Source organism: Sciurus vulgaris (assembly GCF_902686455.1).
Source record: "Sciurus vulgaris genome assembly, chromosome: 2".
Classification (NCBI taxonomy): domain Eukaryota; kingdom Metazoa; phylum Chordata; class Mammalia; order Rodentia; family Sciuridae; genus Sciurus; species Sciurus vulgaris.
In genome coordinates, this window is record NC_136462.1 from 90888858 (window position 1) to 90914277 (window position 25420).

Below are 25420 nucleotides of genomic sequence, written 5' to 3' on the forward strand. Positions count from 1 at the left end.
ATCCTTCCCATAATAACTTCCTTGATACCTTCTTCGAAATATCAGATTCTTCCCTTCCCCCCACTTAAGTAGCAGTGGATGGCCTTGTTCCTCTAAGGGAATGCGGTCGAACACCAAACAATGCTTGGCCACACTTACTCACCTAGCCTGAAATCTGTGGGTTTATCTCTGTTGGTGTTTTTTGGCGGGGCGGGGTATTGGAGATTTAACCCGGGGCGTTTTACCACTGAGCCGCATCCCCAGCCTTTTTTTTTTTTTTTTTACGGGGGATTGAACTCAGGGGCACTCGATCACTGAGCCACATCCCCAGCCCTATTTTGTATTTAGAGACAGGGTCTCACTGAGTTGCTTAGCGCCTCGCTTTTGCTGAGGCTGGCTTTGAAGTCTGGATCTTCCTGCCTCAGCCTCTTGAGTCATTGAGATTACATAGGCGGGAGCCACTGCGCCCCGCTCCATCCATTTTCCCTAGCAGTTCTTCCTCACACTACAGCACCCAGCCGAGAGAAGTCACCTCTTCTGGTGAACCTTCTTTGACTGCCCCCACACACTCGGGCCTGGGTTCACCTCCCGCCGGCTCCCCTTCGCGCGGCACTTACCACGCTGCAGTTATTTATGACTTTCCAGCCCCAGCCTGGGAGCCACTTTTATCTTACCATCCCAGGTACCAAGCGGCGGCCAGTAAACGAGGTGGAGGGAAGGAGCGGGAGGCACCGAGTAGACATTCTGCCCGGACCACTAACTGCTTTCTGTGGGATTCGACCCTATTTCATTTTTCCTATGCGGTCGCCAGACCCCAGGCAACGCGCACGACCCACGCACCGAGGAAAGAGTGCCACAAGCAGCAGAAGCCCACGCTTCCTTTTCTTGGAGTTGAGAAACACGGCTGTGACAGATAGAGGCGCCCGTTCTCCCCGGTCGGGTGTGCAGAGTTCCCGAGGGGCTGGGCTCCGAAAAAGTCCAAGTCCGAAGGCTTGGACTTTCGTTCGTTCCCCTCTCGGCCCTGCAGCCTAGGAACTCGGGAACCGAGCCCCATCGCCGCTTGTGCTGCAACTGGGCGGGAATCGTTGTGCCGACTGCAGGTGCGCGCACTCTAGTCCCCAGGCTTGGACCCCGGCTGGGAGCGTCTCGGCCCTGTCTGAGCTGAGGGCTAATGCGGACTGGGGATGTAGCCAGTTGGTAGAGCGTTTGCCTCGTATACACAAGTTTAAGGGTTCAATCACCGCACCGAGGGGGAAGCGGGGGAAAGGAAAAGGAAAAAAAAAAAAAAAAAAAAAAAAAGAAAAAGAAGGTTGAGAGGTAGGCATCTCTCAGGCGAACTTTTGGTGCGTGGCTCCAGCTACCCTGGCGACAGACACCAAAACACAGTGGGCACTAGCCTCCCAGACGCTGTGTCCGAGGGCAGCTTCTGGGTCGCTCCTGGTTCTCCTTTCCTCTAATACTCGGAGTACTCGGTCATCATGTACCCTGTATGTATATCATGCCCGCAGGCACACAGATCCCCAATGGAATTGGGAGCTGCCCCAGCCCCCGACACCACCACTAGGAGACTCGCGGAAGTTCCCTGGTGGGGGCATGAGGCAAGAAGACCACTGCACTCCCAGGTTTTCTTACATTATTTGTTTCACACAGAGTACCTGACCTAAGACCCTCAGAGCCCCTTCTGTCTCCACATCACTAATGGGAAATTCTATGGTTTGAAGATTAACTCCTGGAAAGAGGGAAGAAGAGCCCCACGGGAAACAGGCTCTTGGACAGATGAAAAACCTTGTTTCAGAAATGCATCAGGAGAGACTGTGGAGTTTTGTTTGTTTTTGTTTTGGTACTGGGGTTTGAACCCAGAGGCGCTTTACCACTGAGCCACATCCCCAGCCCTTTTTATTTTGAGACAGGTTCTCACTAAAATGCATAGGGCCTCACTAAATTGCTGAGACTGGCCTCAAACTTCAATCTCCCTGCCTCAACCTCCTGAGTAGTTGGAATTAGGCATGTACCACCATGTCCAACTGAGAAACTATGTTCTTATTGTGTATACAAAGGCATGGTCACATAATTTGTTCGTTTTAGACAAGAGTGACAGATTGTAGAGTCTGAGAATACTGCTAGATCCAGAGCCCTGCTAAACTGCCCTTGCTCCCATCCCAGAATATTCGCACAAAGTCTAGTCTATCAATTATGGAATAAAAGAGTGCATCAGAGCTGAGCGCATTGACCCATGCCTGTAATCCCAGCAATTTGGGATGCTGAGGCAGGAGGATCCCAAGTTCAAGACCAGCCTCAGCAACTAAGGGAGGTCCTAAACAATTTAGCAAGACTCTGTCTCAAAAAAGGGCTGAGGATGTAGCAGATGCAGCTCAATAAGTAGTAAAGCAGTAAGGGGGGAGGAGCGGGGGACAGAGAAAAAGGGAAAACCCAGGGGCAAGGAAAAGGATTTGGAGTTGGAGTCCAGGACCCTTCTGTCAAGTGAAGACAGCCATTCTTTCTTCTTCAAGGAGAAAGGAGAGCTCCTGTTCTTCCCCATCCTGAAGTTTTCCCTGGACCCTGGCTCTGGTCAGGCTTACAGTCCCCTCTTTAGTATGCCCTGGGCAGAGAAGGGTGGTCAAAGGGACCAGAGTTGGGGAATGTTGGATACATGAAGCAGCTGAGTGACCAAGAATTCCCAGGGCCTGCCTGACAATCCACTGGGACAATCCTTAAAGATAGCCAGTGACTGTTTTCTGGTTGGATCCTTTTTAGTTTCCTTCCTCTATAAAACAATGCAATATAATTCATCACCACTCAGTAATGAGTGATAGATGTAAATATCGTATTCCCATATCTTGTGCACCTAGCACAATGCCTGGTTCATAGCAGCTGCTCAGTGGAAGTAGGTTTTCTGTGAATGAATGCATGAATCACAGGTAGACCACAGAATCTTGGGTTCAGAAAGTCTCTTGAGAGATACTAAGTCCCACAGAGCATGACTGGTTGTTACTAGAATGAGACCCTGTACTCCCCTGATCCAAAGTAACACGACAGCCCAACCCCTCCACTCCTCTCTACCACAGAGTCTCAAAGCAACAGGTGCCCCCTCCATTCAGGAGCACAGGTCAGAGGATGTGTCTCCCTTCCTCTCCCCAGGTGAAAGACTCTATTTGTCAGTTTTAGGAAGCAGAAACTGGCTTTTTAACTGGCAGGGTATGGTGAGTAGTGATTTTGCTCCTGACCCTGGAGCCACTGCTGTTGCCCTGGGAATGCGGTAGAGGTAGAGAAATTAGGAAGACCCCCACCCCAAAACTTCTCACCTTGTAGTCTCATTTCCCAGGCCCTCTTCTTTCTCAGATTTTCTGCCCTAGGGTTTTTTCTCTCCAAGAGGAATGCAGCCCTCAGAACCCAGGAATTCTGAAGCCACCAGGGAGAGGAAGGAGGATTCAGGCACCTAAAAAAGCAGGCCTCTAAGGTGGAGGAGGATCTCCCAGCTGAGATGCCACCAGAATACGAATTGCTGCTCAGACATGGAGCTGGCCTGTGGCCAACACAGTAACTCTCATGGCCTACTTAAAAACAGCCAGCTAATAAATTGACATATTCTTCTATGCCCCAGCTCACCCCACCCCACTCCTGCTCTTATTTTTTTCAGCACAAAAGTAGCCATTGCCTCCACCTACCTGTTGGTCAGTCTGATTTTGTCTATATCTCTTCTATTCAAGCATCAAAAATGGGGCTACATTGAGATTAACCCAAAAAAGCTGGCTACATTGAGATTAACCCTGTAATCTCAGCTACTCTGCAGGCTGAGGCAGGAGGGTTGCAATTTCCAGACCAGTCTGAGCAATTTAGTGAGACCCTGTGTCAAAATAAAAAATAAAAGAAGGGCTGGGGATGTAGGTCAGGGGTAAAGCTGTCCTGAGCACCAGTCTCAAACAAACAAACAAAAAGACCAGAAATTAGCATAGCACAGGAATGGAAGTCAGGGGTCCTTGTAAGAAAACACCGACTTTTCGACCAAGGAGCTGTGGCTTTGCACAATCACCCTAACATCCCTGGCTGAGCCACTTCATCTTTGTTATATTCTGTAATGTGAGGACAGATGTATTTAAGGCTGCTTTCTCCTCTAAAAATCTACAGAATTAACTCTCAGTTTACCCACTTCTCAGTGTGACCCAACCTGCCAATAAGGGAAATCTAGGCAGACACAGCAAGGAGTGATTTTTGGATAATTTTTTAAAAAATGTAAAGTTTTTCCCCATTTTTTAATCAAGTTGTTTTGTTGTTGTTGTTGTTGTTGTTGTGTTGATTTTTAGAAGTTCTCTATGCATTCTGGGTCTCAATTCTTTATCAAGTACATGATTTGAACATATTTTCTCACATTCCATGGATTAACTTCTTACTTTATTGATAATGTCTTTTAAAGGACAAAATTTATAATTTTTAAGAAACAACAACAACAAAAAAGTGATTTTGGGGTTCCTAGCATGGTAGACATAAGACTTGCGCAAGTGCCTAATATAAGAAGAAAAGGAATTGACTCTGTTTTTTCTTGGTAGGTGGGTTAGAGACTCAGAGCCCCCCTTCAATATTTTCCTCCAGGATTGCCCATACATTGCCTGGCCCACAGGTATGTAGTATGTGTTCCCTCCCCTCATTTCCCTTCCTACATTGCCAACTCTGGCAGGTCCTGGGTTTGCCCCCCAGCCCACACTCTGAAGGCAGTTCCTTTCCACTTCCTGCTACAGAGTGGCATAGCTCCTGAGGAAGGAGGGAAGTGAGGGTCAGTATATGGGTGCTTCTAGGCCTTCAAACTACTGAGTACACCCCTCAAACACCCACCCAGTCTCCTCCAGACCTCCATGTCCTGGAGAAGCTATCCATGTGATTTCACAGAGGAGTCAAGTATTCAAACTTCTGTATTTCCTTCTTTCTCTCATTCCTTCATTCCATTTCTCCTTCCCACTCTTTTTTTCCACATTTCCCCCCACTTTTCCCCACACTTTTTGCTTCCTTTGTTAGTTCCCCAGCATTTTCTTTCTCTCTTCTTTACTGAAGTTTCCCAGTCTCTCTCTGAACCCTCCTTTCCCTCCTCTTGAGCCATTCTTGAGTCCTGGCTGAGGGGAGAAAAGAGAAGGAAGCCAGATGTGGTGGTGCACTTCTATAATCCCAGTGGTTTAGGAGGCTGAGATAGGAGGATCACAAATTAAAGGTTAGCCTCAGCAATTTAGTGAGGCTCTAAGCAACTTAGTGAGACCCTGTCTAAAAAAAAAAAAAAAAAAAAAAAAAGGACTTGAGATATGACTCAGTGGTAAAGCACCTCTGGGTTCAATTCCCAGTACAGAAAGGAAAGAAAAGAAAGGAAGGAAGGAAGGAAGGAAGGAAGGAAAGAAAGAAAGAAAGAAAGAAAGAAAGAAAGAAAGAAAGAAAGAAAGAAAGAAAGGGAAAGGAAAGAGAAAAAGGCAAGTCCTCCTGTGGCTTTGGTCAGCCTTGAAGGCAATCCTCCTAGAAATTCCATCTCCTCAGTACCTCAACAATCCAGGGTACTAGGTGCCTGATGGGGGACCTCAGTCTTCTGGCATTTGGGGGGAAAGCTGGCTTCTCAAAGCAGCCTTGCAGTTCAGTCAGTTGACCACCAACATATAAGGAAGCCAAAGTCCTATCAAGCAATGACCCTGATAAGCACTTTGCAGTGTCTGACACTTCAGCATCAGCACTCTCTTCCAAATAGTGCAGCCACAACTCTGGGTCAGGTGAGGTTTTCCTACATTTACAAGTGAGCAAATGGACTCAGGTGTTGAACTACTGCCTAAAATTCCATCTAAAACGTGGTGGGTCTTAGATACTAGCACCACACTAAAAAACACTCACATTTTAGATTTCATATCTGTTTTGTTGTTGCTGCTGCTGTTATTGTTTTCCATGTTGTGGATTGAATCCAGGGCCTTGTGTATGCTAGGCAAATTATTGATGAGCTATATATCTTTAGTTCACATTTTAACTTTTTTAGCCTACATTTGAATCTTATTTTATTCTCATAGTAACCTTGTGGACAGTAACCATGCAAAGGAGAATCAGCAGAGCTGTAATGACTTGCTTAAAGTCACAAAGTAGACACCAAGCCCCAGAGAGGAGGAGGAGAAAGAAGGGTTCAGTACTGTCAGCTGACAGAGGGTGAGTGTTGGGGGAATGAAGCACAGACTAGGCTGGGACACTTGGAGAGTTCCAGGCTCCGCCTCCTGACCTTGTTCTCTGCCCGCCAGGAAGTGGGGAGCTTCATCGGGTGGGGGTGGGGGAGCAGCCTCAGTTGGACCCCGGGACATAGTCTCGAACTGGGCTCGTGCCCTGGGGTGGGGCTTCTTTAGGATGCTGATGGCCTTGAATTCTGTGCGTAGGGCCCTGGCCGGAGAAAAGCTCCATAGATTTGGAAAACTTTGCAGAGGATGGATGAAATACGGAAAGGAGCCAGAGGAACTGGGTGGGAAAGCAGGAGCAGTTCCTCCCTGGCGGGGTCAGGGTCCTCGAAGTCAACTGGAGGAATTCTTCCCAGTTCCACAGCCCGGGAAGGCAGTAAGGCCCAGAGGCGTAGAACGGCCCCTCCCGTCTCCTGGAAGGCGGGTCGAGAGGCCGCCAGGGCCATGCCGGAGTTTTGTGCCTACAGTGTCTGGGATTCCCTGACACCGGGAGGGGCAACCCAAAGCCATCCCAGACTTGCAAGAGCCCTGAGAGGCCCGCGCTTTCGCTGAAAGTGAAAGGAGTGGGCGGGGGGCGCGGACGGGGCGGGGCCCGAACTGGTGGCGCTCAGGCTCCGCCCCCGGGCAGTCTCAAGCCCGAGGCGCTGAGCGTCTCCAGTCCCCGCCGCGCCGCGGGCTGGTGGGCTCAGTTGCTGCTCCTGTTCCGGGAAATGACCCTGCCTGGGGGCCCGACGGGCATGGCTCGACCGGGAAACGCGGGGTCCTGCAGTCCTGGGCTCGAACGGGCCCCGCGCCGGAGTGTCGGAGAGCTGCGCCTGCTCTTCGAGGCGCGCTGCGCCGCGGTTGCTGCCGCTGCCGCCGCAGGGGAACCCCGGGCCCGTGGAGCCAAGCGGCGTGGGGGACAGGTCCCAAACGGGCTTCCGCGAGCTTCCCCGGCCCGGGTTATCCCGCAGCTGACCGTGACAGCCGAGGAACCGGACCTACCCCCGGCCAGCCCTGGGCCGCCCGAGTCGGAGCGTGACTGGCTCCCGGCAGTGGGCTCGCACCTGCAACAGCCACGCCGCCTTTCCACCTCGTCGCTTTCCTCCACTGGCTCCTCGTCGTTGCTCGAGGACTCGGAGGACGATCTGCTGAGCGACAGCGAGAGCCGGAGCCGCGGCAACGTGCAGCTGGAAACAGGCGAGGACGTGGTTCAGGTACGGGCCGCGGGGGCGGGGCTAGCGCTGGGCACCCGGCTGCGCTTTGGGGACTCAGCTTTGAGCTCTTGGAGGACGAACTCGTGTCCCACGCTTCCTGGGTTGAGGGTCCGATTCTCACTGTTAGGGAGGAATATGGGGGTCGGAGGGAGGACCCAGGCGGACCTCTTGCCTTGGCAGTTTTCACCTCGACTGTGCAGACAGGTCCCGGCCGGGCCCTGGGGCGTCTTAAGTGGGATAAGGAGTATGTGACCTGCTGTGGCGAACGGGCGAGGCGAGGGCTCATACCTTGGTGGCAGTGAGATAGCACTGGGGGATCAGAAGACCTCAGTCTTGCCCCCTGAACCTTCGAAAATAGAGGGACGAACGAACGCTTCCCTCTCTCCCCGCCCCCTCTCGGTGCCGCGGCCCCACCCCCGCCGTTGCCACGGTTTCCCTCTCCTGAGTGGGAGTGGAACGGAGCTCTCGGCTCTGCTCAGGAGCCGCTGCCTTCTGCTCCCGGCGCCCGCACGAGGCTTGGACGCAGGAAGGAAGGGCGCAGGGCTGGGAGCTCTGACAGGCAGCGGAATGCAGTCCACCTGGTGTGCACCCCCAATCTCCTCGACTTACTGCTCCTGTCCGTGGCCCAGGAGAAGGTAAACTGAGGCTGAAAGGGGACGAAGCAGCCTACTAGTCGCTTCCTCTGGCAGTCTGAATGTTCTGAAGCCAAGTTTGACCCTTGGATAACAGAGGCCAGAGTGTGGTGAAGTGATTACTGTTATCCGCCCCTTAGGGGTGGGCACCTCCTGGGAGAGCTGTCTTGTCCCCCTGGTTTTGACTAAGGCCAAATTCTTTAACTGCACGTGGTTAGTGTGGAATTGCTCTAGATCCACATTACTCAAGTACCCTGGAAGCTGAGACAGAAGCGAGGGGTGCCCCAGTGTCTCTAGGCCTGCTCAAAAGGCCTCGTCCTGACAACTAGGAGTGAAAGCCATGGACCCGACGGGTTACCTGGACGCTGTGGGAAGAGTGCTGGGACACGGCCTGGTACTTTTGGATCCGAGTTCTTCTGCACAGTCAGATTAGACGAGGTGGGGGAGACAGACCGTGTAACAACTTGCAGTGGTTCCCTGATGCAGTGAACCTCAGTAACTTACAATACCCAGAGACTAGTGGGTTAGTATCTCTCTCTCTCTCTCTCTCTCTCTCTCTCTCTCTCTCTCTCTCTCTCTCTCTCTCTCTCTCTGCCCCCTCCACATTCCCTCTCTCTTCTCTCTCTTTTTCACACACAAACCCCAGAGAAAAAACACCCCTCCACCTCCAGGTGTAGGCGTGGGGGCTCAGTCACGAGCCTGCCTCTTCCTTCTCCCCTCGTGGGTAAGCTTACTCCCTGGCCAATGATCATTCCTGGGCCAACTCTGGCTTATGTGCTGCAGTTTCCAAGACCCCAAAACCATGGAACATGGAACAATGACAGGACCCCTCCCACCACTCCTCAACCTGAGCAGTAGGTGGGCTGCTCCCCTGCTCAAATATCTGACACCTGAGAGCCAGACTCAAGGAGAACGGGTGCGACCAGTGGGGGCGTGGGCACGCCCCGCCTCCCTCTTCCGTCTTCGGGACCCAGCCAAGTCTGGGGTACTGAGTGGAGGAAGTCCCACAACCCAAGCTGCGTACAGTATGTAGGCATCCTCAGCTAGGGTCAAGACTGGGAAGACCAACCGCAGCCGTGTCAAGGGTGCCTCCACTTCTCCCGACACCACCAGGAGCTGTTGCAGATGGCGGTTGAGGGCCCTTCTAGTTCCAAGACTGCGTCTTCCAGGCTTTCCCAACCCCCAACCCGCCGGGGCCTCCCCGAAGGCAAACAGCCACCGCAGAGCAGATAAGCCAGGGGCTGTTGACAGAGGTTGCCTGCGACCGCGTGGAAGGGCCCTGAACGGACTTTGCCTTGTGGCGGGTCTGCAGTCGCACAGCATGCCCTTCCCGGCCACCTTTAGAGCTTCCCCAGGCAGGAAGCAGAATCCTTCAGGCTGACTGTGAAGGATGCACCTAAGGAAAGTGTACTGCGGCCACACTGTAGGGCTCTCAACTAGTCAGCCCCTTACACTATAGCCTGAGCCTACCAAGGTCAGGGGAGATTCTGCCTGTTTCAACCTGATCCATACACCCTTCCTCTTGGCCTCCAAGCATCCTGTACAGCCTGCCCAGAACAGGGTAGTTGGAACTGGACAGCCTTCCTTCAGTGGCCTTTCCTCTGGTAGAAAGAAGAGTCAGGGTCAGGAAAACCTAGAAGCCAAGAAGAGTAGTTGGAGGCCTCTCTCCAAGGGCAGTTGTCATGATTATTCTTACACCTGCCTCCTCAAACAATTGTGGGGGGTAGCACTATCAGAAGAGAGGGTGCTTGGCTCTGTTCATCTGGTGTTCTCTCAGTGCTCCAGGCTAGGTAAGGAGACCTGGATGTTGTCCCCTTCTGGACTCAGAACTCAGAACCCCCACACATCACTTTCCACTAATTATAGAGTAGAATTTAGGTTAACAGACTTCCTTTTTAAAAAGCAAATGCCCATGGGAAGGTGAAGTCGTGGGTCAATTTATACCTTAGTGCAAATCATTGTATAAATTTAAACTGATTGCTCTCCCTACCACCACCACAGGGAGTGCTAGCTTGATAGGACAATTGGAACATAGGGAGGGTGTTGGGCTGGCAGAGAGCTTCAATCAGAGATGGGATGACTGACTGGAGACCCAGAGCAGAAGTGAAGACAGAGCAAATGATCTATTTTGGCAGAAGATAGGCTGAGAGTCTGGGGTCATATGAGGAGCAAGTGTCTTTAAGGCTTCCAAACAGAGTTTAGATTAGGGAGGTTCTCGTGCTAGAATATAGCCAAGCTCGGCCTAAAAGCACATATTCCTTATTCAGCCCTAGTGGTGGGGCATTAACAGGGGGCCTCTTTGTGACTTCATCAAAGAGTATCTCACATAGTCAGCAACTCTGGTTTTTACCCCAAGATACCCAGGTAGCCTCTGACTGTGTATAGGTTTCTAAGGAAAGGCAGAGCCAAAGAATGGGGCTTTGGCCTCTTTGGCAGCTAGATTTCACTCTGTAACATTAAAATCTGCTTTCTGATACCCATACAATAAAAAGTCTTACCTGTTCAAAAATATCTTCCCTGCTGTTGTTCATGAGCCAGAATTCCCACCCACCTACCAACCCAGCCACCCACTGACAAATGATTCTCCAAAGCTTTTTTTGATACATTCATTTGTGAATGTATTATGCTCCCTGGGGCACGTATCTCCCTAAGATGGAAGGAAGATGGTAGCCAGTTGGGGTTCATGACATTTGCATCAACTCTTTCCAGGCTTAACCATATCTGTTACTGGCAAGGGAGATAAATCCTGTCAAGGAAACCTCAGGAGGGTTCACCTGAAATAATGGTATGGAAGCCTTCTGTTACCTACATAGATAGAACCAGTCATAGTGACTGCTGCTTTTGGCTCATATGAGACTCACAAAACCAAGGTAGGAAGAGTCTCATTTCACCTCCCCTTGGGAGCAATTTGATGCTGTTATCATCATATTGTACCACATGTACAAGTGGTAGTATACCAACATCAAACCCTCTTCACCCAAGTCTATCTTCCAGCCCCCTCAGTGCTTCCACATGACCCTAGAAGAAATGATAACCCAGACTAACCCAAGCTGCTTCCTCCTTCTACTAGGGTAACTATAGAACTAGTTGCATACTATTGCTAAATTCACTCTGGTTCTACTGTTCTCCAAATATTGCTGGCAGGCCCCTAAAACTGCCTGAAGTTCCAACCATTAAAAACATGCCTTTGCATGAAAGCAAAGGTATCTAGCCAATAGGGAGAAGTCCCCAGGCTGATCCCAGTGTTCTCTCAGAGATTAAAACCCTCATAGCTCCTTAAGGCAGCAAATCCTTTTAACTTGTACAAAGTTCTCTCTCATGTGGTACCCCATTCAACCCCATAAAGGGAGATAGGATGGTAGTTTGCACTTTGGAACCTTCTGGAGCAATTGGATCAGGGGAGGGAGCTGTACTAGTAGAGACCTTCAACCAGAAATGGGGAGTTGGAGCCAAGGAATGAGGGGATGCTAAGTTCTCAGAGGGCTGGTGATATAGCTTAATTGTAAAGCACTTATCTAGTATCCCTAAGGCTCTGGGTTCAATTCCCAGCAACACACCCACACACCCACACACCCGTACACCTCCTCTAAGCCTTGATTTCCTTCTGTAAAATGGAACTAATAATATCACCTCATGCATTTGCTGTGCCTGGGCATTATCGTCATCATGATTCTCAAATGGAATGTGAGAGAAGGGGGTCTGGGATGCTGCTACTGCTGAATATATATGGTACATAAATCATCTTCCTGGAATTTTACTTGAGGATTTGGAGGTGGGGAGTTTTATAATAAAACTTGGATTTATTATGCAGGAAAATGCAAACCTTGTATGTATTTAAAGATTTTTAAAAGGGAGTTTTGAAAGAGATGTCATGCTTCTAGTGGGCTGCTTCTGGCTACACCCCCAGTTCCCCAGGGATTGGACATGTGATTACGCCCTAGTGTGCAATGTAGGGACTTCAGTAGGAAAGCAAGAGCAACAGTGTCTAAGGGAAGATGAGAAAGCAGTCAGCAGTTAGTAAATGGTGACTCCTGTTAGGGCAGTCACTATGACCCCCAGAGAAAATAATCCCACACATATAACTTGCTTGGGTTCATTCAGCTAGAAAGTGACAAAGCCAGAACTGGAACCTACTGTTCACTCCCCACCCAGTGCTTTGTCACCAACTGCCCATGGGAAAGGCTTTATGATTAGCAACCTTCCGCTGCTTAGGCCACCTCCTCTGTTCTCTTTTTCCCTCTTAGAATTTTCTCTTGGCAGAGAGGCTGGTTCTTGGGTTCCAGTCCTGTGGGGACACACATGTGTAAGTCCTTTAAATGGCAAACACCCCTAGAAGAAGGCAGTAGACACAGTGCACTTCAGAGAGTAGACATAAGACTACTAAGTCGAGGGTAAGAAGCAGAAAGGTCCAAGTTATCTGCTTTCAGGATTGGATGAAGGCCAGAGCAATGTTCATGAGGCAAGGGGTATGCTCCCCCCCCCCCCCCAAAAAATCTATGTCTCTGCCAGTTTTATCTGATTGGTCCTCAGCTTTGCCTTTCACTTTCAGGCTCGGATTTCTGGGTCCAGATCAGAACCAAGGGTGACTTGGGCTTTCCCAAAAAGTGAGGAATACATGAAATCCAGGGACAGCTGAGAGTCTTGGGGAGCTGCAAACCTTTCTCAGGCCCTGCCAGGCTGGCATCCATGCCCTAGACTCAAAAAGGTTGATTCTGTGTTTGTTCCCTAAATGAAAGGAGCTGAGGTCCCTAGTAAATTAATTAGTGATCCAGATTTGTTCATCTTCTGCTTTATACCAAGAAATGAGATGCCCCAGGAAACTGAGTGCCTGTCACACTCAAGACTCATTTACTACTCACAACAACCCAGAAAGGGTAGTTATTTCCCCATTTTATAGATGAAGACACTGATCCTCAAAGGCTTGTTTTTCAGGCCCTAGAATCTCCTGAGGCATTGGTAGAAATGCAAATTTTTGACTACACCCCAGGCCTCCTGAGAATTTCCCTGTAGTAGACCCAACAGAGCCTAAAATCTGCATCTTGGGTGATCATCAGGTTGCTCTGATGCTCACAAAAGTTGGAAAACCCTGAGAGTGCAATTTAGTAACCTGCCCAAGGTAATTTCTGAGTGGTAGAGCTGGGGCATAAACTTGAGCCTTCTGATACTAGGTCCAGGACTCTTTACAGCCTACTGGAGCAACAGATTCTCTGTATCTAGGACAGTGCTCACCACATTGCCCCACAGTAAACTCCATGAATGAATGAATGAATGAGTGAGTGAATAAAATTGTGTGACCACTGCTGCTTCCACTGGGTTGGGATCAGGCTAGGCCCTGTCCCAGTGGAAAGGTTTATGCATTACTGAGATACCAGTTTGCAGACTGGGCCTGTGTTGCTTTCAGAAAAGCCACTGGCAAAAGATCCGGACCATGGTGAATCTGCCAGTCATGAGCCCTTTCAAGAAGCGCTATGCCTGGGTGCAGCTGGCGGGACACACGGGTAAGTAAGTAGCACAGCCGGTACCAGTGCGTGGGGAGGGTTGCCGGGACTGGGAGGGATTGAGTAGCACTAACTGATGCCCCTCTGCAGGGAGTTTCAAGGCTGCTGGCACAAGTGGGCTGATTTTGAAGCGCAGCTCAGAGCCTGAGCGCTACTGCCTGGCGCGGCTGATGGCTGATGCGCTGCGTGGCTGTGTGCCTGCCTTCCACGGCGTTGTTGAGCGCGATGGCGAAAGCTACTTGCAATTGCAGGACCTGCTTGACGGCTTCGACGGACCCTGCGTGCTTGACTGCAAGATGGGCGTCAGGTTTGCGTGCCCTGCTGGGCCAGCAGGAACCAATGTGGGTTGGGACAGTCGCGTAATTCAGTGCCCAAGGCAAGTACTCGATGGGGTGCTGGTGCCCTCACCTCACATCCTGTTCCCTGTCTGTGCTCCCGTAGGACTTACCTGGAGGAGGAACTGACCAAGGCCCGAGAGCGGCCCAAACTTCGGAAGGACATGTACAAGAAGATGCTGGCTGTGGATCCTGCAGCTCCCACTGAGGAGGAGCATGCGCAGCGGGCTGTCACGAAGCCTCGCTACATGCAGTGGCGGGAAGGCATCAGCTCCAGTACCACACTTGGCTTCCGTATCGAGGGCATTAAGGTGGGCCAGGCCCACTTTGCTTTTTGCACCTCACCGCCCAGGCCCTTGTTCCGTCCCAGCCCCTCCCGGCTTTGAGGTGTTCTTTCCCCTTTGCTGACCACCCACCAGCACCACCAAGTGACGCCCTCTGGCGGCCGTCTCACTGTCCCCAGAAGTTAATGTCCTGGGAGGTATCGCTACCCTGGCATGATTCTCTTCCTGCTACCCCTTGCGGGTCAGGGCCCCTGACAATCCCTGCCCACCTCCTTCAGAAAGCGGATGGCTCCTGCAGCACTGACTTCAAGACTACACGAAGCCGGGAGCAAGTGACTCGAGTCTTTGAGGAGTTTGTACAAGGAGATACAGAAGTGCTGGTGAGAACCTGATCCCAGAATCCTGATGTGTTGGAGCACCTGAAACCAAGGTGCCTCCTGGTCATCTGTCCTAGTGCCTTTGCCTCTGTGATTTCCCCCTGGTAGCATTTCTTTCACTGTTGTAAGTGCTGTATTTCCTTCCCTCTTGGGCCGTGCAGTGGAGCCTCACAACCATATGTACCAAGCTGAAAATGCATCATGGCTTCTAATGTTAGCAGGACCTCCCTTAGCTTGTAAATAATTTGCCTACTCTACCCTCTCCAGAGAATGTATCTGAACCGCTTGCAGCAGATCCGAGATACCCTGGAGGTCTCTGAGTTCTTTCGAAGGCACGAGGTAAGAGGCTAGTGGGCTCAGGGGCTGGGTCTGTGGTGGTTAGAGTGGGAATAGAGTTGTGGGACTTCTCCAGGAAAAGGCCTGACTGTGTGGGGCTTGGCAGGTGATTGGCAGCTCTCTCCTGTTTGTGCATGATCATTGCCATCGAGCCGGCGTGTGGCTCATCGACTTTGGCAAGACCACACCCCTTCCCGATGGCCAGATCCTGGACCACCGTCGGCCCTGGGAGGAGGGCAACCGTGAGGACGGCTATTTGCTGGGGCTGGACAATCTCATTACCATCCTGGCCAGCCTTGCTGAGAGATGAGGCCAACACTTTGTCCTCACTTGGGCCAACAGTCAGACAGATATGGACCTGCAGCTGCATCCCCACTGTGCATGCCGGCAAGAGACGAATCCCGCTGGGCGGGCAGTTAATTCAGTCCTGCAGGGCCAGGTGCCAACCACTAAGGGAATGCACTGCCAACACCCAGAGTTGGCCTCCACATGAGCCCCAGTGTTTCTAGAGATTAATGACACTAATATTACAGGACAGGAGGGGAACTATGGGCTCCTTCCTCAGCCCAGCTCTTCTGAGGCAGCTCTGTACCTCTCCAGAGGGGCCAGATAAAGAATTTTATTTCACAGGTCTAGACCTATTGGTCTAACTTCCCACACTACGGTGGACTCCTCTTCCTAATAAAACTCAAAGACTCAGTTTTGTGACTCAGGCCTCGTCCACTCCCTCCTCTGGTCTCCTTTCCTCAATTCTAGAATCCTTCATGTCCACTCAGATCACTGGAAGATGTAAAAGGATTTTTTTATTAGAAATATCTATAGGGTTGGGGATGAAAGATGCTCCTGGAGAGGGCAATCCAGGACTCCCCACCACAACAGGGATGTGGGGGAGTGGCCTCTGGTCCCAAAGAACACAGGCTGAGAGTAGCCAGGCCCTTCCCCAAGAGGCCTGGAGCTGTTTTCCAGCAGGGAAAGTCCAGTGCTGCCAGGACAACCCCGAGACAGGTCCAGACATGCAGCACAGACTGCAGGGAACAGGCTACCGGACTAACAAGGCACTAGAAGCCTGGAAAGGGGTACAGGGAGGAGCAGTTGCTAAGATCAGTGCAACCCTGAGTCCTCAATCAGGGTTCCTTGGGACCCAAGAGCCATAGGTGGGATTCCAAAGGTTCCGAGGTTGGAGGTCTCGGGATTTGAGGGGCTTGAGACCAGCGGACAGCAGAGGGTCAAGAGGCCTCCTTCCCCAGTTTTTCAAATTCTCTGGACTCAGGTCCTGGGGTTGTAGAGATCTTAGGCCCTCTGAGGACCCATTCCCTAGGCCAGAAGCCCCTTCATCCTCCAGAGTGGGCTTCAGCTCCATTGGCAGTGGTGAATTAAGCACATCAGGGTCCTGTAATGGGAAGGGAGGGGAGCAGTTGGGCCACAGAGTAGTATTAGGGCTTTCTTCCTGACACAAGTCCAGGCTGGTCAGAGGTTGAGGGAAAAGGGTGATTAAGAGGCACACCTGAGTACAGTACTGAAGGCGCTCCAAGATGCTGGCAAAGTTGGGGCGGAGCTCAGGTTGATGCTGCCAACACTGGGTCATGATGCGGTACCTGGGGAAAAGCAGGACTTTGTGACCATCATGGTTTCCAGGGACCTCCCTTCCTGGGCAGCACTCTAAACTCACACAGGCCCTGGACAACCCCTAGGAGGGTCCATCCGGCTCCCTGCAATGACGAAGTCCAGCACCTCTTGGTTGGTATGCCCAGGGTAGGGCATATAACCCAGTGAGAAGATCTCCCAGAGCAGTACCCCAAAAGACCTGCATCATAAGTGGGGGAGACAAGTGAGGTCCATCAGGTACAACTGCCCCTTCCCTCATACCAGGCAGCCCCAAAAGGACAGGATTAGCCTCAAAGCAGGGTAGGAAAGTGCAAGGGAAGGTTGTCATCACCAGGAATCTGTCTTGGATGTGAAGATGCCCTCCAGAAGGGCCTCTGGAGGCATCCACTTGACTGGAAGCAAGGCTTGCCCCCCCTTGCGGTAATAACTGGCCCTACAGAAGGGAGGAGAGTAGCAAGTTGTTCAACTGCCATCAAGGTGCTGGTAAACCTCCTTGGAGCAGCGGTTTCCCACTTCTCCAGGTTTCACACCTGTAGATATCTCTTGCCATCCCAAAGTCCCCAATCTTGGCAACTCGGCTGGGCCCAGTGCAGCTCAGCAGGCAGTTCCTGGCTGCAATGTCCCTGCAGAATAGGGCAAAAGAATGATTTCAGAATTCAGAAGCTCTGGCCCTTCCTGATCTATTTTCTTAAAAGCTGTGTGCCAGAGTTATTCCTTGGGGAATGAGTTGGACTGGGGGTTCTCTGAGCCAGGATTGTTCCTAACCTGTGAATGAAGTGATTTTCTTCCAGGTAGTGGCAGCCCTGGGCTATGTCCTGGGCCAGCTGCAGCAGGTCCTGCATGGCCAGAGGTGATGGCTGGCCCTGGATCAGGCAGAGGACACATCAATCCATGCAGGTCTTTGGACACATGGACAGAGTCTTGGGAGGGGCCTGGAGGACTGGAAGAAGGGTCTTACCAGGTGGGGACGACTCTCCCTTAGGAAACTCTTCATGTCCCCTCCAGACATCAGTTCCAGCAAAATGAGGCGAGGCACTGCCCGAAGACTGAGCCCCACACAGCGCACAATGTTCTGATGGCTGAACTTACTGAGTTGGGTGGTGCACATACCCCATTACCAGGAAAGAGAGAAACATGTTCTGAGCTCTGTACAAATGCAGAGAACCCTGTGTCCCTAAATTTGCTGCCTCTCAACCCCAGAGTGCAGGAGAGGCCATTTCCTGCAGGTGGTACTGGGCTCTCCCACCTCTACGCACAAGCCCCAGGGGCACCTGATGATGAACGCCTCCATGAGAAAGTCCAACTCATCCTGATGAGAGCAGAGCTCTGGCAGAGTCTGGGGAGGAAAAGCAGAGCTCTGAGTTCCTCTGGAAACCATGAGGGCAGTTCACCATAGCTCTAGCAATTGTCCATCTTTCTGTGGTGCCCTGCTCTCCTACAACCAGCCATAAGCCCTACCCCCTCACCTTGATTGCCACCTGTAGGGGGCTGGATTCCCCAGGAAGGCCAATTACCAGTCCCTCATACACCTCCCCAAAGGCACCGTGGCCCAGGGCTCTGCAGGAAGACAGGTTGGAAGGGAGTGAGGGGCTGGCATGGAGAAGGGTCCTAGAGGGTAATTAACTGCTTTTGTCCCATCACGTACCAAGCTGACCCTATTTGAGCTTTCTCTGCATCATGAATGTCCCCCAGCACAAGCCCTGCAAGAGTGGTGCTGGGGCTGGGGAGATAGCTCAGTCGGTAGAGTGCTTGCCTTGTAAGCATAAGGCCCTGGGTTCGATCCCCAGCACCCAAAAAAAAAAAAAAAAAAAAAAAAAAAAAAAAAAAAAGAGTGGTGCTAACTCACACAGAGCTAAAGCAGAAGAGCAGACAAATGGAGTGGGAATTGGGGTGGGAGGCTGTGATAAGGCCTTTTATTTTTTTCTTGGTACTGGCGGTTGAACCTAGGGTGCCTTACTACTGAGCTATATCTCCAATCCTTTTTACTATTATTCTTTCTGTTCTGAGAAATGAGTCTTGCTATGTTACTAAGGCTAGCCTCAAATTTGTGATCCTCCTGCCTCAGCCTCCCAAGTTGCTGGGATTACAGGTGTGTGCTCCCACCACACACACCAGATGAGGCCTTCTCTTATGGTGTTGCAGACACCCTGGAAGGAAGCAACCCTTGAGCTCCAGAATAGTCATATTCCAAGGTCCTAATCACTCCAGAAGTGGGATAGAGAGTTGATCCTGCCCTCTCTCCTTTTAGAGCTTGTGTGGGCCTTCATCTCCCTACACAAGAGGTTTGAGTTGAATGTTCAAATCCACCATAATTGATCCATAATCTACCACAGGAGGGAGAGGATCAGAGGTGGGGATTCAGAGCACAAAAGTTTTCAGAAAGTGATGGAGGACTCACCTGAGCAGAGTGACATTGGCAGGGGAAACCTCGGTGAGCCCTGGGGGCAGAGGCCACGACTGGATCAGGCCAAGCCCTACCTGGCAGTAATAGGGATTGGGGGCTGTCCTGATGGTAGAGGTTCGAAGCTTGCTCAGCTCAAGCTCAGGATTTGGCCGCCTTGACCCCCATAGGCCCTGCCACTTCTTCTGGTTCACTGAGAAAGGGAAGAACAAAGGCACACCCTGGGGCTGGGGAGATAGCTCAGTCGGTAGAGTGCTTGCCTTGCAAGCAGAAGGCCCTGGGTTTGATCCCCAGCACCAAAAAAAAAAAAAAAAAAAAAAAGGCACACCCTGTACTTGTCCATCAGGCCTCCCTTGCCTCCCCTGCCTCCCCTGCCTAGGACACCTTCCAGATGCCCATCTAAGGAGATGTTTTCCCGAGGCCTCTCCAACTGTTTTCTACTCTTTGAAGACCAGAGGAGTCTACCATTGCTGGAGGACAGAAGGGGTTCTGATGTCAGTCACATCTGCCCCTGGGACCCATCACAGCTCAGTGGAGAAAGGGTAGCATTGAATCAGTCGTGACAACTAGATGCTCCATACCCAAAATCAGGACCCCACACACCATAAGGAGGCTCAGTGTCAAGGTCACCACCACAGCCACCATCAGAACCAGAGGGCTTGAGGGGGTAGGCAGGTCTAGGAAAAAAGAGAGAGAAACCTTCAGTGGGAAGTTCTCTTGTCCCTCTACCTCAAGTCTTACCTATGCTTCAAGATTCAGCTCAGGGTAAACTTTTCCACAATGCCATTCCCAATTATTCTACACAAAAGCAAACTCTCCCTCCGGAGAACCCCCCAAACACTTGACACCTCCCATTGCAACTGTCATTTTTAGATATATATCTATATATCTATTTCTAAATATCCATCTCACCTCCCACACTGGCCTACACACTCCTTGAAGGCAGAGCAAGCACTGATCCATCTGCAATCCCCTGCCTGGTATCCGCCACAGTGCCTGGCACTCATCTGGTCTCTATATTATCTTTCCCAGTGCCCTACTGCTCCTCCCATCCTCTAACCCAGGAGTTCAGACCTTGAGAAAAGGAAAATCTTACCTCTGCAAGTGATGTTATCCACAGCTAGCTCCATGCCCTCTGGGCACGTGCATTCAGTAATCTGGAGCTCAGCCTGCCACTGGCAGTCTTTCAAAGAACAATGACTGCAATTGTGGTGCCTTCGAATTTCCACCTCTCCATGGTTCTCTATGACTATGAATAAAAGAACTGATATGGTACGGTGGGGGATGAGGATTGAGAAAGGAGTTTGGGGGCATATGTCTTTTTCCAACCATGTGGACTTACTTTTTGTGGAAGACCACCAAAAATTCTACCCCTATAGTTTATTTTATTTATTTATTTATTTATTTATTTATTTATTTATTTATTTATTTTTGGTACTGGGGATTGAACCCAGGGGCATTTAAACCACTGAGCCACATCCCAGCCCTTTTTATTTTAAGATAGTGTCTTTCAAAGTTGCTTAGGGCTTCACTATGTTGCTGAGACTGGCCTTGAACTTGTGGTCCTGCCTCAGCCTCCAGAGTCACTGAAATTATAGGCATGTACCACCACACCTGGCTAGCCCAGGAGTTTAGAGTAAGGAGTAGCATCAAGCACCCAGGGCAGTGGGGAGAGTCTGGGGTACTTCTGTCAAGCCTGCATATTCCCAATTCTGGGACCCTTGATTCCCCTGGTATTTGAAGAGATTTCATAGCAAGGGGACACTCAACAAACACTCCAGAATGTCCATACTGGCATCACAACCAATAGTCTACAACTAGGTAGTTCACAGGGCAGAGCTGGTATCTCATATGTGAGTGGGCCCAGGGATTAAGGACTGGGTAAAGCTGAGAGGTGAAGGGTGGGGACCCATACCTGCCAGAGGCTGCAGGTAGAGTTCACTGCGGGGGTGTATGAAAGATACTCCATCTTCCCCATCAGCCCAGAAGATGTCAGTCTCTGAGGCATCACCCCCTGGAAATTGAGAGTGATGGAAGGTTTAAATACAAAAAGAGTGTGTAGGCATTAGGGTGGAGGAGGAAGGGGCACACAGCTGCCTCATAGATGGGAAGCTGGCTTATGAAGTGAGGAAGTTGGAATCTCCCAGTGGAAACCCCATTATGGCCTACTCTGTGGCCTTACTACCCAGATGCTGTTAGTGTATATATTGTGCCATGGCTAATTTGAGCCAATCAACATATGCACCACTTACATGACTTACTTTTTGTGGAAGAACACCTAAAATCTATTTATTTATTTATTTATTTATTTATAAATATTTTTTAGTTGTTGATGGACCTTTATTTTTCTTTAGTTATATGCAGTGCTGAGAATGGAACCCAGTGCCTCACATATGCTAGAGGAGTACTCTACCATGGAGACACAACCCCAGTCCCCTCTTATTTATTTTCACAAACTGGGGATTGAACCCAGAGGCACTTTACCTATGAGCTACATCCCAGCACTTATTTTTTATTTTGAGACAGGGTCTTGCTAAATTGCTGCTTAAACTTGCCAAGTCTGACCTGGAATTTGGAATTCTCCTGCTTCAGCCTCCTGAATCCCTGGGATTACAGGTCAGCACCACTTGCACCTGCCTACTCTCTTAGCTATATTGTAGAATCCTTTGCTATTAACTGAAGTCATCATATTGTTCAATAGACCTCTTGAACTTATTCCTCTTAACTGAAGTTTTATGTCCTTTGACCAACATCTCCTCACTCCAACCCTCAGAATTTGCATTTCCAACAACTTCTTTGGTGCTGAAGCCATTGGTAATTGTGAATCACACAAATTACCACCTTAAACTATTTCTGCCTGTAATTCTAGCTGCTCAGGAGGCTGAGGCAGGAGGATTGCAAGTTCAAAACCAGCCAGTAACTAAGCAAGGCTCTAAGCAATTTAGCAAGACCGTTTCAAAGTAAAATAAAATAAAATAAAAGGGCTGGGGATGTGGTTTAGTGGTTAAGCACCCCTGGGTTGAATCCCTGGCACCAAAAACCAAAACAAACAAACAAAAAACTTCCTGTCTTCCCGTCTTCTGGCTTAGCTTGCTCACTGAGTTCCTCAGATTGCTGTAGAACAAGGAGAGGACTTGTGATGGGAAAGGTCCTAGATTTAAAGGCAAATCTAGGGGAGACCTATGGTATGTGTGATTTGCAATCGATTTGACCTCCTTTTCTAAGAGCTCCTGCTGTGGTCTGGCACAATTAAGCTCTAGGAGCCTTTCTCACCCATCCTTCTAAAAAGCCGATTCCCTGCCTAGATGCCCTCCCCAAGGATGAACCTACCCCGGTAGCCGCCGCCTCCTCCGCCGGCAGTGCAGGCCCCACCACCGCCCCCGAAGCCTCCTGCTGCAGCCCAGCCAAGTGTAGCTCTGGCCTCCGCACAGCCCTGGCCGCCCTCTGCTCCCTCCTTCAGTGAGCGACCAGACTGCTGAGAGAGGGCCCGCGACGTCCAGCCGCCCCCTCCACCTGTGGAGAGACAGCGGGATGACTGGCAGCGGGGGTGGGGAGCAACCAGCTTGCAGACTGGAGACCCGCTCGCTCACCTGCCGCGCCGCCTCTCCCGCCGCTCCCAGGCGCCGCCGAGCGGTTCTCCAGTTTCTCAGGGGCGACCTGAGTCCGGCCTCTGTCCTGCCGCCTCAGGTAGGCCCGACCTCCGCCTCCGGCAGCCACCAGCAGCGGCTCCAGCTCGCCGGCTCGTAGCTATGGGGCCAGCAGAGCGTTTAGAGAGGGAGCCTTCCCGCCGTCGAGGAAGGACTCCGGCCTGGGCGAGAGCTCCGGTTCCAGGACCAGAGAAGAGCATATGGGCTTCCAGCTGCGCCCAGGTATAAAGGAACCCCAAAACTGTAGTGCGTGTCCTCGGGTAGGAGAACAGTGACCTCAACTCTGGGCTGAGGGGCAAGCGTGGCCAGCACCGGCGGTAGCTTACCCGGAAGACGTAGGTGGCGCCCCCGCCACCCCCACCACCTCCTGCCCAGCGCTGCGACCTCCGGACTCTTTCGGTCTCATCCGTCGCCGTAAGCTCTTCAGCGGACGGAGACGCTCCGAGGCAGACGAGTTGGCTCTCCGGACTCCCCTGCGAGAGCCGGGGCCAAAATCAGACGGGCCTCGGATCCTCGGATCGCTGAGGTGTCTGAGCACCAAGGAAGGCACGTCCCGATGGCCACCCCATTACATCCAGCCCCTGTCCCGGACACCCGAAACGCCTTTTCCTCTCTGGTTCCTCTTACTCCCGGACAGGCGTCCTCTCCCTGCTGCCCCACTAGGATGTACAGCTGCTCCCCGCGACCTAGGAAGAAGACCGCTGAGACGAAGACGCCATGCGCCCGTGACAGGTGGTTCTTGGCGCCTTTGCCGCCTGCGGCTCCGTAGGCTGAGATCCTGCGGGAAGAGGGCTCTGAATTCTTGGCCCTTGGTCTGGCCACACTGAGCAGTGGTTGGCGAAAGAGGTGGCTCCAAAATTTCTTATCCAAGGGACCTAGAAACTGTAGTCGACTCTAAAAGGATGGGAAGACTAGGTTTACACACCAAAAACTAGATTTTATGTATTTTTTAATGGAGATGTCAGGAGGCTCAAGCCCCCGGTTGGCGCCTCCGCTGGTTAGGGGCAGTCGTCTACCCGGTACTAGGCTCCAAAGTACAGGCTAACTCAGTGACCATTGCCACCCTTCTCTTGGTTCCGCTGGAAGGAGATACAGTCAAGGTTGCCGGGTTAAATGTCGCAGCGGAATACTCTAAAACTCAATGTGGTGGGCACGTGGCCTTCCTTTCCCTTACAGTAAAACCTCAGACTAACATGTCACCGCCACCCCTACCCATGCCCGTCACTTACAGATACTGGCCGGTGCCTGGCGCCCGCCACAGCTGCACGCCTTTCAGAGGTCCCTCGGTCCCCACGTTCACAACCACACTGGTTCCCGCGTATGCCCAATCACATTGTGTTTGTGTGGGGCCCCATCGGCCACTGGCCCCGCAGGTGGAGAACAGCCAAGGCCCCTCGTTGCCTGGGAGCAGGGAGGAAGGAAAGGGTTCTCGAACCACTGACCAGGACCAGGGGTCTGGGATTATTGAACGGAAGAACCCGGAGCTCACCTAGAGAATGTGTGGGGTAAGCTGGCTCAAGTCCACTAGGCGGGGCAGTGACTTTCGAATCCCAGGGGCTGGAAATTGGTAGCAGCAGGGGCGAGGATGAAAGATACGGAGTCTGGGACCCGGAGCTGCAGTAGAGAATGGCGCCTGAAAGGTGGGAGGGAGATACAGGGTTGGGAGAAGGCGTAGGATGTTAATGCAGAGGGGCTGGAGGTTAAAGAGACTATAACCCCTCAACAGCTGTTCCCGGCCACACCCCTAACTGCTGCCTGAAGCCTGGAAGCCAGCAACAACACAACTCTGTCGCCAAAGCCTTGCGGGTTGCCTGCTGATAGCTCTACCAGGTTCTTCCCTCAAGAGTCCTTCCCCCTGAATAACTGAGAGCTGTACTGAGCCGGGTTCTGCAGCTCTCCCCGCTTTTCTTTACTTGATTAGTGGCCCTGCCTCTAGGTAGTGCTAACACCCGTGGGCTTGTTCTTGGTTCCCAAAATGCGTCATAGGATCCTAGGATCTGGGCGCATCAGGCACTCCTCCGCCTGCACTCCACGAACCAGAGAAGAGAGCTTTGACCCCGAAGGTTCGAGCCTAGGCAGGAATCAGTACGCCCTGGTCGGTCGCGAACGCCATCCCCACGCCTAGGAAGGTGCCTCTGGTTCCCTGACCGCCAGATAGCACTTACCCGCAGCTCCGAGCCACAGCAGCAGGGGGCCGGAGCAGCCCATAGCCAGTTCACCCCAGCTGAGGTTGACAGCTCAGAACTTGCCACCGCGCGGCTGAAGCTGCAGCATAGGGTAGTATCCAGTGGTTGGCCAGACACCGCCGGGACCTATTGTCAGTGTGGCCACGCCTACTTCAGACCCCAGAATGTGGAAGGAAGAAAGGGCGGGCCGTATGGGCAGTTAGGTCCCCACGCTTCCTGGAAGAGCCTTGTGGAACCCGCACCCTGGAGCTGTCTCCAGGCCTTTGGGTATGCTTCTGGCTACTCCAGGGGCTTGTGGTAGTTTTGAGGTAGGGGAGGATGCCCCCACTCCACCCTTTTGAGATAACAGCCTGAAAGGCCGCTAGCCATATCCCGAGCACTTGGCAAGGGCTTCTAGGTTTCTAGGGATAGGAGCAATGGAGAGTGTGCTGCCATGGTGGTGGTGGTGGTGGTGGTGTGTGAGCACGCATGGGAAGTACTCTTTAAACTGTCCCAACTGGGCATGGTGGTGCACATTTGTAATCCTGGAAATTTGGGAGGCTGAGGTAGGAGGATCACAAATTCAATGCCAGACTCAGCAATTTAGCCACACCGTAGTCTCAAAATAAAAAATAAAAAGGGTTGAGGATGTAGCTCAGTGATAAAGCTCCCCTAGGGTCAATCCCCAGTAATAAGCAAACAAACAAACAAACCGGGCATGATGAGCATCCCTCAAGCTCAGGAGGTTGAGGCAGGAGAATTGCAAGTTCACTGCAAATCAGTGAA

General features: G+C 51.6%; 2 protein-coding genes across 4 annotated transcripts; one reads left to right on the plus strand and one right to left on the minus strand.

The window, feature by feature from the left end:
* The first annotated feature begins 6636 nt into the window (after positions 1-6636).
* ITPKA (inositol-trisphosphate 3-kinase A) lies at positions 6637-15517 on the plus strand. Its single transcript, XM_079126599.1, has 7 exons — positions 6637-7354; positions 13388-13484; positions 13575-13791; positions 13926-14130; positions 14382-14483; positions 14748-14819; positions 14923-15517. Exons 1-7 carry the CDS (start codon positions 6869-6871, stop codon positions 15124-15126), a joined length of 1383 nt encoding a protein of 460 aa, XP_078982725.1. The 5' UTR covers positions 6637-6868; the 3' UTR covers positions 15127-15517.
* Positions 15518-15592: 75 nt separating this feature from the next.
* Positions 15593-25083, minus strand: LTK (leukocyte receptor tyrosine kinase). 3 transcript variants are annotated; one of them, XM_079126596.1, is made up of 20 exons: positions 24635-25083; positions 23959-24102; positions 23699-23870; positions 23097-23247; positions 22796-22942; positions 22413-22569; positions 22153-22335; positions 20738-20836; positions 19919-20071; positions 19404-19499; positions 18820-19015; positions 17888-17978; positions 17693-17757; positions 17380-17509; positions 17187-17284; positions 16952-17044; positions 16753-16854; positions 16486-16620; positions 16321-16411; positions 15593-16206 (listed from the first exon to the last, which is right to left on the minus strand). In XM_079126596.1, exons 1-20 carry the CDS (start codon positions 24675-24677, stop codon positions 15937-15939), a joined length of 2616 nt encoding a protein of 871 aa, XP_078982722.1. In that variant the 5' UTR covers positions 24678-25083; the 3' UTR covers positions 15593-15936. The 3 variants fall into 3 exon arrangements, with proteins under 3 accessions (XP_078982722.1, XP_078982723.1, XP_078982724.1); XM_079126597.1 differs by lacking the exon at positions 22153-22335; XM_079126598.1 differs by lacking the exons at positions 17888-17978; positions 22153-22335 and having other exon boundaries at positions 18820-18899.
* Between the last annotated feature and the right edge of the window lie 337 nt (positions 25084-25420).